Genomic DNA, 13,667 nt, shown 5'->3' with positions numbered 1-13,667 from the left:
ACAAGAACAGACACTCAGATCAATGGAACAGAATAAAGAACCCCCAAATGGACCCACAAATGTATGGCCAACAAATCTTTGACAAAGCAGGCAAGACTATCCAATGGAATAAAGACAGTCTTTTCAGCAGGTGGTGCTGGGAAAACTGGACAGCAACATGCAGAACAATGAACCTGGATCACTTTCTCAAACCATACACAAAAAGAAACTCAAAATGGATGAAAGACCTAAATATAAGACAGGAAGCCATCAAAATCCTCGAGGAGAAAGCAGGCAAAAACCTCTTTGATCTTGGCCACAGCAATTTCTTACTCAACACGTCTCTGGAGACAAGGGAAACCAAAAGAAAAATGAACTATTGGAACATCATCAAAGTAAAAAGCTTCTGCAGAGCAAAGAAAACAATCAGTAAAACTAAAAGGCAGCTGACGGAATGGGAGAAGATATTTGCACACAACATATCAGATAAAGAGTTAGTATCCAAAATTTATAAAGAACTTATCAAACTCAACACCCAAAAAACAAATAACCCTGTGAAAAAGTGGGCAAAAGACATGAAGAGACACTTCTCCAAAGAAGACATCCAGATGGCCAACTGATGCATGAAAAAATGCTCCACATCACTCATCATCAGGGAAATACAAATCAAAACCACAGGGAGATACCATCTCACACCTGTCAGAATGGCTAAAATTAACAACTCAGGCAACAACAGTTGTTGGTGAGGATGCGGAGAAAGAGGATCTCTTTTGCTCTTTTGGTGGAAATGCAAGCTGGTGCAGCCACTCAGGAAAACAATATGTAGGCTCCTCAAAAAAATTAAATATAGACTACGTTACAACCCAGCGATTTCACTACTAGGTATTTATCCAAGGGATACAGATATGCTGCTTCAAAAGGTCACATGCACCCCAATATTTATAGCAGCACTATCAACAATAGCCAAAGTATTGAAAGAGCCCAAATGTCCATCAATGGATGAATGGATAAAGAAGATATGGTGTGTGTGTGTGTGTGTGTGTGTGTGTGTACACATAATATGATATATGTATACACACACACACAATGGAGTATTACTCAGAAATCAAAAAGAATGAAATCTTGCCATTTGCAATTACGTGGATGGAACTAGAGAGTATTATGCTAAGTGAAATTAGTCAGAGAATGATACATTTCATATGACTTCACTCATATGAGGGCTTTAAGATACAAAACAGAAGAACATAAAGGGAGGGAAGCATAAATAGCAAATAGCATAAAAACAGGAAGGGGGGACAAAACATAGGAGACTCTTAATTATAGAGAACAGAGGATTGCTGAAGGGGTTGTGGGAAGAAGATAGGCTAAATTGGTCACGGCATTAAGGAATCTACTCCTGAAATCTCTGTTGCACTCTATGTTAACTAACTTGGATGTAAATTAAAAATAAAAAGTAGAATAAAATAAAACAAAACAAAACAAAACAAAACAAGAAAAAAATATGGTAGAGGACTAACTGTTGGAACTCTAACATCTAGTGATGGGACAGTATGGTTGGTTGAAGAAAATTTCCATATTGTGGTTTTTTAAATTCTTAGTTTAGCAACCAATTACCTTATTGGTCTTAATAAGTGGTTTTGCGAAGTTCTTTGAGCATATAGGCTTATTTTTACATTGTTAGGTGCTCTATGGATTTGGAAAATAATGAATAATACATCCGCTGAAGGCTTTGTAGAACAAAAAACATATTTTAGAAAATGTTTATTTATTTATTTTGAGAGAGAGGGAGAGACAGTGTGAGAGGGGCAGGGGCAAAAGAGAGTGAGGCAGAGAATCCCAAGCAGGCTCCATACTGTCAATACAGAGCCTGACATGACTTGTGCTAAAATGAAGAGTTGGATGCTTGACCAACTGAGCCAACTAGGCACCCTGAGAACACAAAGCTTTTGATTAAAGAGGTGGTCATACAGGATAATATGCTTGTAGCTACCTGTATTAACACAGGATATTATATCTTCTAGTTCTTTTTCTGAAGTAATCACACTGAATAATCACATTGAGTCCAACTGAATATTTCTTCTTTTGATAATTATTAACTATTTTAGTCTATTTTTACTTATGCAAACATTTTTAATTTTTTTAATGTTTTTATTTATTTTTTTAGATAGAGAGCGAGAGAGCCAGAGCATGAGCAGGGGAGTGGCAGAGAGGGAGACACAGAAGCCAAAGTAGGCTCTAGACTCTGAGCTGTCAGCACAGAGATGATGCAGGACTCGAACTCACAGACTGAGAGGTAATGACCTGAGCAGAAGCTGAACGCTTAACCGACTGAGCCACCAAGTTGCCCCATATGCAAACATTTTTAAATTAACTTATGGCTTAAAGTCTTAAGCTTCCTCAAGTAATTTCCTTAGCCCCATTATCATTAAATGACACAAATTTTTACACTGACTGAATGACAATTCATCCATTTGTGTGTGTCACAGTGGTTAATTAGGAAATAACAGTTGGATAAATCGATATATGTATGTTACCACCTCATCTTCGACATGGAAGATTACCAGATAGTTCCATCCCCTCAGCAGAAATTCATTTGCTTATAACTGTGAAGAGATTATAAGCAAGAAGTGCAGAATGTCAGAGTACAGTTAGTTGTCTTTACTGCCATATTATCACACGATAGCTGCTGAATCCTCCACCAACAGTGAAAGAAAGACAACCCACTCAGCACATGGGACAGTGCATTGAAAGTGTACCATTCTTCACCTCCCTTTCTTAAAGATTCTGCTGAGATGGTGCTTGCCCTTATTATTATGTAATAAACTCAGCTTTTCTCCATCAATCAATTATTTCAGGGATCCTTCTGAGGACTTACAGATTGTCACCTGACTAAAATCACATGCAATTTCATAATATCTGAATCAGAAATTCCAGCTCCAAATGGTACATGCGCCAAGTGCCCAAGTCTATGTGGATAGTCTAACAATCTCTTGTCATTTCCGATATAAATTGGTAAAAAACATGTACCACTGAACTCTGAGCCTTCTGTACCATTTAATTAGTAGTCTCCTGACTATCTGAAGTGCTACAATGCCCATGATTTACGTTATGTTTCATGCAGATTTACATGCTAATTATATACAAAAAAATGTGTCCATAGTTTGTTTGACAACTTGTGCTCCATACCTACCCTACTTAGTTCTTCTCAGATTTACCTTGCCTAGTCTGTTTTCACTTCCTGTTCTTGCTTTCAACTATCAAGCTGCCCAGTCATCCATTGTTTATGCAGTACTAACAGTATGGGTTGACAATGTGGAGAAACTCATATAGGAAGCTGAGTAAGGCTTAGACAAAAATGAGAATAACTTATTAACAGATTTATAGTTAATAGAGTCTTGGCTATGGAAATATGAAAGGAAATTATATTTGTATTAAGGAAATACAAAGAAATATTTCCTGACTCTGGAGTGATCAGGTGCCCACCAAACCAAAGATGTGACTATTCCTGGGTTCAGCTCCCATGACAATTTCTGACATACACAGCTCATGCTGTTCTTTCTGGTGCATCTCATCCTTTTCAAGAAGACTTTCCCCTTTCATCTATCAGATCCCTCTGTTAGCTTTCCCAATGTGTGGCATCAGAATCTTTTCTGATGTAATACATACAGCCATAAAAGGAATATGCTGTAGAGTTCTGAAAAGAGACAAGGGAATCCTTGACTGCTAGTTTCTTACCATTTATCAGCTTTTTTCATAGTCTTGATTATAATGTGACACACTAAATACATAACAATTAAGTTGGAATGGATGAATGTTGAAAGAGAAGACATTCTTTTGTTATATGCTTGATGCCCAATTTGTTTTCTGATGAATCATATGAATTACTACATAGTGTCTGCAAAGAAAGAGACTGCATTAGAATTAATTATTCATTGAGCAAAAAAATGCAAGTCCTGCAAAAATGGAATTAAATTTTTCTTTTACTTTGATCAGATAAATGTTTTTGTTACTATCTTTGTATTTCTGACTGTATAAAAGTAGATGCATTATTTCTATAAATAAGATCTTGAACTACAAATAAGAAGTAAAAAAAAGGGGCGCCTGGGTGGCGCAGTCGGTTAAGCGTCCGACTTCAGCCAGGTCACGATCTCGCGGTCCGTGGGTTCGAGCCCCGCGTCGGGCTCTAGGCTGATGGCTCGGAGCCTGGGGCCTGTTTCCAATTCTGTGTCTCCCTCTCTTTGCCCCTCCCCCATTCATGCTCTGTCTCTCTCTGTCCCAGAAATAAATAAACGTTAAAAAAAAAAGTAAAAAAAAATTCAATTAGTCCAAATGGGAATAATGTATGATCAATAATAATCTTAATTCTCTTGATGAATTTGAGACATTTTATGTATATATTTTACTTGCATTCAAAAATAGTAGAGGAAAGTTTGATTACTCTTGGAGGAATAATTAAAAAATAAATTTGCCTGCCAACACAGAACATTTTATCCACAAACATAGAAAAGAACTAACAAGAAAGTAATTCAGTGGCAAAGGATGATCTTGAACTCACTTCCTCCTATAGATACAACACATCTACAACTACATATGGAATAACTCCTTCTAAAGGAGACCTAGAAACTGGTTGACAAAGCCTTCACATGGGATACCACTGAGCTAGGTAGAAGAAGGAAAGATACAGTCTTGAAAAAAGAGAGAGACTGAGAGAGAGAGAGAAAGAGACAGAGACATAGACAGAGAAAAGGAAAAGTAAAACACCCCAGGCATGACATTCCATAGTCAGGACGTATCTCAAATGTAAGAAACTTCCAAGAGAAGCAAGAATTTTGAGCTCCACATTAGGCATCCTAACCCTTAAATTCTGCACAGGACAGATAAGCCCCCCAAGCCCCTGTATTTGAAAACCAATAGGGACTACATCCAGGAAAATGATAAAACTATAGGGAAAGGAAAACCTTCTTTTAAAGGGTTTTCACATAGGCTCATCTGACATGGAAACCAGAACAAAAATTCCATATCAGAAAGTGTATAGACCATATATGTGGAGAGCCAGTTTCTCATCTTGTAGTGCCTACCAAAAAGGCAGAAGACTGTCATTAGGGACTCAGACATTGGAAGCAGCCATTTTTGCTTTCTCCTCCAGCCCTAGAGCTCCCAAGCCTGCCAGGCGACATTTGGGAATTCTCTCTCCAGTCTGCTAATGCCAGAGGGCACACCCTGCCAAGAGCTGTGACAAGTAATCTAACTGAAAAGAGTTCAAAATAAAGGTTGTAAAGATGCTTAACAAACTCAGGAGATGAAGGGATGAATACAGTAAGAACTTTAACAAATATATAGAAAATATAAGAAAACACTAATCAGAACCAAATAATAAAATAGCAAAAATGAAAAAAAAAAGAAATACACAAGAGTTTATAAACCGCAGATTACATGGTATAGAAGAATGCTTCAGCATTCTGGAGGACAGGAGAGTGGAATTCACCAAAACTGAGAAATAAACAGAAATAAACAATAAAGATAGCTTAAGAGACCTCAGGGATGACATCAAACATGCTAATACTCACATTCTATATGTTCCAAAAGGAGACAAAAGAAAGAAAAAGGGGCAGAAAAGTTACTGGAAGAAATAATAGCTGAAAACTTCTATAACCTGGGGAAAGAAAAAAGGACATTGAGGCCCAGGTTACACACAAAATTCCAGAAATGATAAAGAGGCAAAGAGATATGCATCAAAACACATTATAATTAAAATGTCAAAAATGAAACATAAAGACAGAATACTAAAAGCAGTAAGAGAATAGTGATTAGTTACATGTAAAGGAATCACTATAACACTATCAGCTACCTTTTTAGTAGACTTTGTAGACCAGAAAAGAGTGTCATGATATATGAAAATGCTAAAAGGAAAAAAGAAAAATAATACAACCAAGTATACTCTATCTAGCAAAATTATCATTAAGAATTTGAGAGATAGTATTCCAGATAAACGAGCTTCATAAGAATTATTCAAAAGAAATCTTTAAACAAATAAATAAAGATAATAACTAGAAAGGAGACATTGCAGGAAACAAAATTTTTTGTGGGAAAAGCAATGAGGTAAAAAAGCAGTGACTTTCAGGGGCGCCTGGGTGGCGCAGTTGGTTAAGCGTCCGACTTCAGCCAGGTCACGATCTCATGGTCCATGAGTTCGAGCCCCGCGTCAGGCTCTGGGCTGATGGCTCAGAGCCTGGAGCCTGTTTCCGATTCTGTGTCTCCCTCTCTCTCTGCCCCTCCCCCGTTCATGCTCTGTCTCTCTCTGTCCCAAAATTAAATAAACGTTGAAAAAAAAAATTTTTTAAAAAGCAGTGACTTTCACTTAACGAATTTGGATGCCTTTTATTTCTTGTTTCATTTTGTTGTCTGATTGTTGAGGTTAGGACTTCCAACACTATGTTGAAGAAATGTAGTGAGAGTGGACATCCCTATTGGGTTCTGGATCTTAGGGGAAAACCCTCAGTTTTTCCCCATTGAAGATTATATTACCAGTGGCCAATTCATATATAGTTTTTAGTATTTTAAGGAATGTTCTTTCTATCCAGATTTTCTTGAGGTTTTTTTTTCTTTCACGAAACGATGCTGTATTTTGTCAAATGCTTTCTCTGAATCTATTGACAGGATGTATCACGTTGATTGATTTGCAGATAGTGAACCAACCCTGCAGCCCAGAAATGAGTCCTACCTGATCATGGTGAATAATACTTTCAATATACGGTTGAATTTGATTTGCTAGTATATATTTGAGAATTTTTGCAAATGTTGTGTGCACTCTGTTGTTGCATTTTTGGCTGCTCTATCCCACTGGTCAGTCATCTGCAGAGCACCTCCTTGCTTGTAGTGGTAGAGTGTTTGGGCCTGTAACCAGGTGTGCTGTGATTTGTTTGTTGAAGTAGCCTTGGAGAAAAGGAAAATAGGTGCAAAACCTGATTCTAAAAAGAAAAAAAAAATATATATATATATATAAATAAAAGGTGAGAAAAGAATACCAGAGAATTAAAACAAGCAAACAAACAAACAAAACAAAACAAAAAAACAACAACTATAAGGCTAAATCTGAAAAAGAGAGTGGAAAATGAAGAAGAAAGAGAAAAGGTGGAAAAATAAGAGAATAAAAACTGCCAAATCAAATAAATATGCATATGCATATATGCCATATATATATATATATATGCCTAAATCATACATGCCTAAATCATATGCCTATATATATATATATATATATATATATATAAATCAAAAAGAATCACAAAGAAAAGAACAGAAAAGAAATAGAAAGAAAAAGAAAAAGAAAACAACAACAACAAAAACAGTTATCAGTTGGTGACTGGAACAGGTGGCTGTGCTCTTCTGGAAGAGGTCCTCTGGTTGGATTAGTGTCAGTCTTGCTCCAGAAGATAGGCAGTTGCCAGGCACAGAAGGGTACGGTTTGGTGTAGGTAGTCCCTCCTACAAGGGATGAAGGGAAGTGGGGTGTGCTGTGCTACTCTACGAAGTCCCAAGGTATTGGTGATGGGGAGAAAATTGGCAATAACCCAATCTCTCCTCCCCAGACCAGGTGTCTCAAACCATGCTTTTTAGGCAGCCCTCACAGAGTAGTGAGGGAGGTCAGTTTGCCCTGCTCCACAGTTCTCCCATGCCTTCTAGGTGCTTGGCTGGGATTCAGAACCCACAATCTTATGGGAACGGGCACTGCATGGACCCTGTTTTGCGGTAGAGCTACTCTGCCCTGCTGATGAAAGGCCTTTGCCTGGCATCTGGCAGGGTCTTGTCCTTGGGGAGGCAATAAACCCTCTTCTTGCAGTGCTCAAGGAGGGGGACTGTGATTGTCCATTGGGTCTTTGAGATCTGTGCTAGTGCTCTGGTGCCAGCTCCCTCCTCCCCAGAGTGCACACCAGGACTCCCAGCTTCAGTCTGGAGAAAATCATGCACTTTTGAAACCTCTGAGTTTCAGCTCCTAAGACTGTTTGCAAAATAGAAACTGACACTCTCCTTATTTCTTATTCCCTAGTCTGTAGTCCAGAGAGGTTTTCCTCATGTGCTAACTTGATGTTGACTTTTTCCAGTTATCTCTTTCTCTCCCTTTTGTCTCTACACAGAAAGGTTCCCCTCCCTTCCTTTGCTGTGCTGTTTTATCTCCTCCAAATCACATATACACACCTCAATCCTGCCAAGCTGTCTTCCTCCAACTGTGGATATCCTTTTGCCATTACAAAGATTGATTCCCTGGGTGTTCCAAGTGACATGATCTCAATACAGCTGTGTTTGAGGGTCAAGGAAAATCCCAGCACTCCTACTTCTCAGCCATCTTAATGCCCTCAAATTTATTTTTTAATGATGTAATTTTCTAGAAAATTTATGTTGTACACAGGATGTCATACTTATGTTTTAAAATGGGAGATATTATAAATATTGTTCTATTTTTTTCTAAACATAATTTTAATAGCTTCATATTGTATTTCATTATTAGTTATATTATGTAGTACATAGTTTATTTTTATTTTTTAATTTTTGTTATTAAAATTTTTTTAACGTTTATTTATTTTTGAGACAGAGAGAGACAGAGCATGAACAGGGGAGGGGAAGAGAGAGAGGGAGACACAGAATCAGAAGCAGGCTCCAGGCTCTGAGCCGTCAGCACAGAGCCCGACGCAGGCTCGAACTCACGGACCGTGAGATCGTGACCTGAGCCAAAGTCGGATGCTTAACAGACTGAGCCACCCAAGTGTCCCTATTTTTTAATTTTTTAACCTTTGTTTATTTTTGAGAGACAGAGAGAGAGTGATGAGGGGAGGGGCAGAGAGAGAGGGAGACATAGAATCTGAAGCAGGCTCCAGGCTCTGAGCTCTCAACACAGAGCCTGACGTGGGGTTCAAACTCATGGAGCATGAGATCATGACCTGAGCTAAAGTCGGATGTTAAACCAACTGAGCCACCCAGGCACCCCATATATAGTACATAATTTAAAGCAAGGAAACATTTGGATGTTACTATTAGCATTCTTAAATAATTCCTTTGTAATTAAGTATTTAGTGACAATTTATCATTCACTCTCTCAATTCATTAATCACAGACTCAGTTAGTAGTTATTGACCAACTCAATATTCTCATCTGTAAAATGAGGATAATATTCTCTAACACATGTAATTTTTATGACATAAACAATGCGATTTATATAATTTGAATTTCAATCCTAGGAAAAGGGAAAACACAATTAAATTGTTGTTAAGATCATATGATTGTTCTACATTGTCATCATGTCCTGTATTATCCCTTATGCTGACAGTGTATTTGGGCATCTTTATTTTAAATCTGTTCATTAATTAACTACAGCTTGCTATGTTAATTAAACTGATGTAACTTTTTACTGATTAGATGACCACTACCATGCTATCACTGTCTAAGTGATGATTCTCTTGTTTTAAAAATTACTTCCAGGGCAATTTCATGTGATAGGACCAAGAGCACCAGTCATTGCTGTGGTTGGGGAGGAGGCTGTATTGTCCTGTCACCTCAGCCCATCAATGGATGCTCAAGACATGGAGGTGACATGGTACCGAAATGATCTTTCAGGCCTGGTACACCAATATAGGACTTCCCAGGATCATTTGGAGCACCAGATACCAGAGTACCAAGGGAGGACAGAGTTCCTGAAGGACAATATTACCAAAGGGCATGTTGCCCTAAGGATCCACCCCATCCGACCTTCAGATGGAGGGGAGTATGGGTGTTTCTTTGAAAGCTCCACATTCTACAGTGAAGTACAATTTGAAATGTTGGTCACAGGTAAGTCACTGCAATGAAAACTCCTACACAAATTGTATTATTTTTTTCATCAGCAGTCTAAAGTATTGGTGTATATGGATAGAGGTAGCTAAATCTATACAAACACTATGATTGAATGTCAAGAAAGTTAAATATGTAAAACAAATCTAATCAGTGTGCCCCATCATTCTTGGGTAGTAGTGAAAATCCATTTTTATCTTTGTCAACATAATTACTTTTAAGAAAAGAAAGAGTAGGGATTATTGTATGTTCTATCTCAGAAGAACCCCAGAAATGTAACTTAGTCTGTCTTCTAAGTCTCAGAAGGAAGTAAAAAGAAGCAGAAAATATTTGACCAGTCTGCCATCCAGTCTAGGTTTTCTGCACTTCACTGCTGCCCACTCTGGGAAAAGCCCAGTGAAATGTGGTCTTGCCTATTCTTAATATGACATCATTGTTTATTCAGATCCTGCATAATTTATCCCCTTATATCTCACTCCTGTTCTGTTATTATACACACACACACACACACACACACACACACGCGCGCACACACACACACACACACACACACACACAAAATTGTACTGCAAGAGTGAAAGTGTAAGGAAAGACTGTAATTCAACAATATGCTGAGACTGAAACAACATTTTTTCTATAAACAATTTAGGACCTTGCACTGAGCTCAGATGAAGAGTTTTTGCATCATCTCTCTTACAATGGACTTAAGAGAAATTAACCGAATCTAACGAATGAGCCAATGATATTGACCTTCCTCCAAAAGGAAGGAAATTTGCTTTCCTCCAGAACTCCCTGACCTGTGTGCAAATGCTCCTGCCTCCTATTTAGTAACAATTCTTCATATGCATAAGTAACCCTGATTCCGTATTTTTACAATAAAGGGTGTGCTCTTATATAATTCTTCAGATATTGAAGGGGGTAAATTGCAAAGACACTTGCCTGCAAGCTTTAAATACCTCTCTGAGTCAACATTTTTGTAACCAGACACTTTGATCCACACATCCTCTGGTAATGTTTCTGCTGAGTCATGGTAAGAATAGTAACCTCCTTCTGATATTCCTTCCTGAGTTTGGAGTATATCTGCTTTTTATGTAACTATACTGGGGATCCTTGCTGCAAGGGTCTATTGTATGCAAACGAGTGTAACTCCACTGGAAGCATTTAATCAGAACCTAAGAGGCATGAGACCTATTATATTCATCCATTCATTAATTTTTGCCTTTTGAGCAGGGATCTTTCATTCTATTGTAACTTGTGAAGTATTCCAGTTGTTAGACAACTACTTCTAGAATCCTACAAACATTTCCTAAAACTTGAATAAACCTTTATCAAGGGCTTTGAATCTGGGAGTTGCTTGCTACTTTGCTACTTCAATAAAAATATGTCATAACTCAGGATCATCTCAATTTTCTTTATCTCTGACTTACTTGTTCTTTGTGCAGAGTAATTCTACCACTAAATAGAAATCACCTTTCCACTATTCTTCTATTTTACCCCAGAGTCTTTAGAAGAATGCATTTCATATCTTGAAGCTCTTGACACAAAATTCTAACATCGTGCTTCTGCTTGAAATTTTTTTGAGCTTCAAAAATGGTAATTTGTTGACACAATTTTTAGAATCTACATCGCAAACTCCTGTGCTTCGTAGATGAGATTTTCTGATACAGATTTTCTGATATGATTTTTCCAAGTCATATATGCAAGATAACTTTTATTTCCTACCCAAGGATATATTTTTTAATTAAACTACTATAAACCCTGTGTCAAGCTCTTTAATTTGCATTGTGGACATATATTACAAGCAATACCCTTGAATTCTACACATCTTTTTATGAAGTCCAGAAGCCCTCAAGCCATCCAAAGAAATTTGTTTTCCCTTCTCTTTTTCCTGTGGGAGGTAGAAATATCTGGATTTTATATTCCAACCAAGTCCAATATTTGTAGATACAACCTTTCACATTTGAAATTAATGAAAAAAAGATGTACTTCTAAATTCTTAAGAAATTGTATCACCTTGTGGCCTATTATAATATAAACTTGTATATAAATATTGACATAATAAGTGATCACAAATATGTTTGAAGAATCTAGACTTTCCCCCCAAAATGTCTTTGTGCTCCCTAATTGTAGGTGAGCTGCTTTTTTTGCAACATTTTGTTGATCAAAATGGGACCCATCTCATCTTTGAACCTGCTATCCTAATTCATGATACATCAGAAAAATAAAGTGCTATGTTGATTCAGTGCTCTTACTGCCTCCAGATGAATTATCCATGACCTTCTGTACTTCTTCCTAGGATGGATCCTTTTACATTCAGTCCTGTAACTACTGCAGTGTAGTGTCTAGTGCTGTGTAGCATTATAGTTTTCATTTGTGCCAGATTTTTATACCAAGCCCTTGATTTTCTCTAGCCGAATAACTCATATTTTCCTGTGATTTGCTTAGACACTGCGACTTGTGGCATGAATTTCTTTAATCTGTCTCTCCTTCCTGGAGGAGTGACATTTTCCCCAGTGTCAGTAATCACTTTGTGATAAAAATGCAGTCTCTGCCGGCAAATCCATAGTACTGTACCCTCTTCTAGAGAAAAGATTCTTCTATACCTTGAGTCAAAACAACCAACTCATTCCCTTTACTGTTTCAATATCCAGGAGGTTGTAGTGAACAAGAACCCCTACATTAAATTCTACTTACAATCAATAAGCATCACTGTCTTCTACTATCAAGCTAGTTTGACACTTGTAGGGTACAGGTGAGCAAATCCATCAGTTAATTATTATCAAAACCACAAGTATAGGTTGCAAACTTAACCAAAATATTTTCTAAAAGATAAGAAATAAAATTGAAGGCCCTTATATTAGGTAACATAATCATATGGTCTCATAATGGTGAAAAACATAGGTTTTCTCTCCCTGTCATGGTCATAAGACAATAAAAAATACCAGACTCTCGAAATAGGTAAAAAATGTTTTAAAGTCAGCTTGTGCTATGTCAGAAACTATGTAGGCCTCACCTATGCCAGTTAGAAACCCACGATGGTAGGAGAACAATGGTGACCTGGTTTCCTCTCCTGCTGACAATCTTTTCTCCACTTTGACTCCTCTGTCTTGACTTGATCATTCATAAGAGAACATTAATGGCTAAGACAACACTTGGAATACATGTTTCAAGCCTGTGAAATTATCCATACCCACCACCCCTAATTTCCACTCCTATTTTTAATTGATGCTGGACTCAGACGTTGTTCTACCCTTAACCCCCACATTTAATAAGGCAAACAGAATGATGTAATTCGAAGTACAACTTTACTCTTCTCTCTCCAGAAAATCAGAATCAAATTAAGCATTTATTGTGTTTCTACAAAGACCTGATAAATATAATCTTGTTTTTATAAACTACCCATCCTCAACCACATTTCCCTCCAACTCTTAGCAAGTAGTCTGAATACAAGAAATACAATGGGATGATGGCCTTTCAATTGGAAGGATCCCAGCAAGGAAAAACATCTTTTCTTTGTACTCTTAGTTAATTAACTCTTTAAGATGAATAATATTTATTCAATACAACCCCGTAAGCACTTTATATGAAGGAATTTGTAGACCATTCATATGAGTTGACACTCTCTTAATCCTGGTTTTACAAAACAAGAATGGAAGCACAGAGAGATTGAGTTGTTAGACATATTGGTTCAGTTGTGCCAGCTAGTACAAGTGTAACTCTTTGACTCTATAGCTTATCCTCACAACTATTCTTCTCTACTGATTTTCAAAGCCACTGTATTCTGAAAATTCCATGTATGAGTACCAGCACTGGATGGTACCATAGTGCCAGCTAAGTCATCACTGGTTTGAAACACTATATGCTAGT

General features: G+C 37.4%; 1 protein-coding gene across 3 annotated transcripts in view; it reads left to right on the top strand.

Annotated features, from left to right (window-relative positions):
* The window catches only part of LOC125164301 (butyrophilin subfamily 1 member A1-like), a 110,902-nt gene that overhangs the window by 10,281 nt on the left and 86,954 nt on the right, over positions 1–13,667 (top strand). For all 3 annotated transcript variants that reach the window (XM_047857110.1, XM_047857036.1, XM_047856969.1), the window contains exon 2: positions 9,453–9,800. In XM_047857110.1, coding sequence (XP_047713066.1) covers positions 9,453–9,800 — 348 coding nt within the window. The remainder of the gene's footprint in view (positions 1–9,452; positions 9,801–13,667) is intronic.

The sequence above is a fragment of the Prionailurus viverrinus genome, chromosome A1, assembly GCF_022837055.1.
Source record: "Prionailurus viverrinus isolate Anna chromosome A1, UM_Priviv_1.0, whole genome shotgun sequence".
NCBI lineage: Eukaryota > Metazoa > Chordata > Mammalia > Carnivora > Felidae > Prionailurus > Prionailurus viverrinus.
Note: the sequence above shows the minus strand (reverse complement) of the source record. Positions and strands in the feature narration are given on the sequence as shown.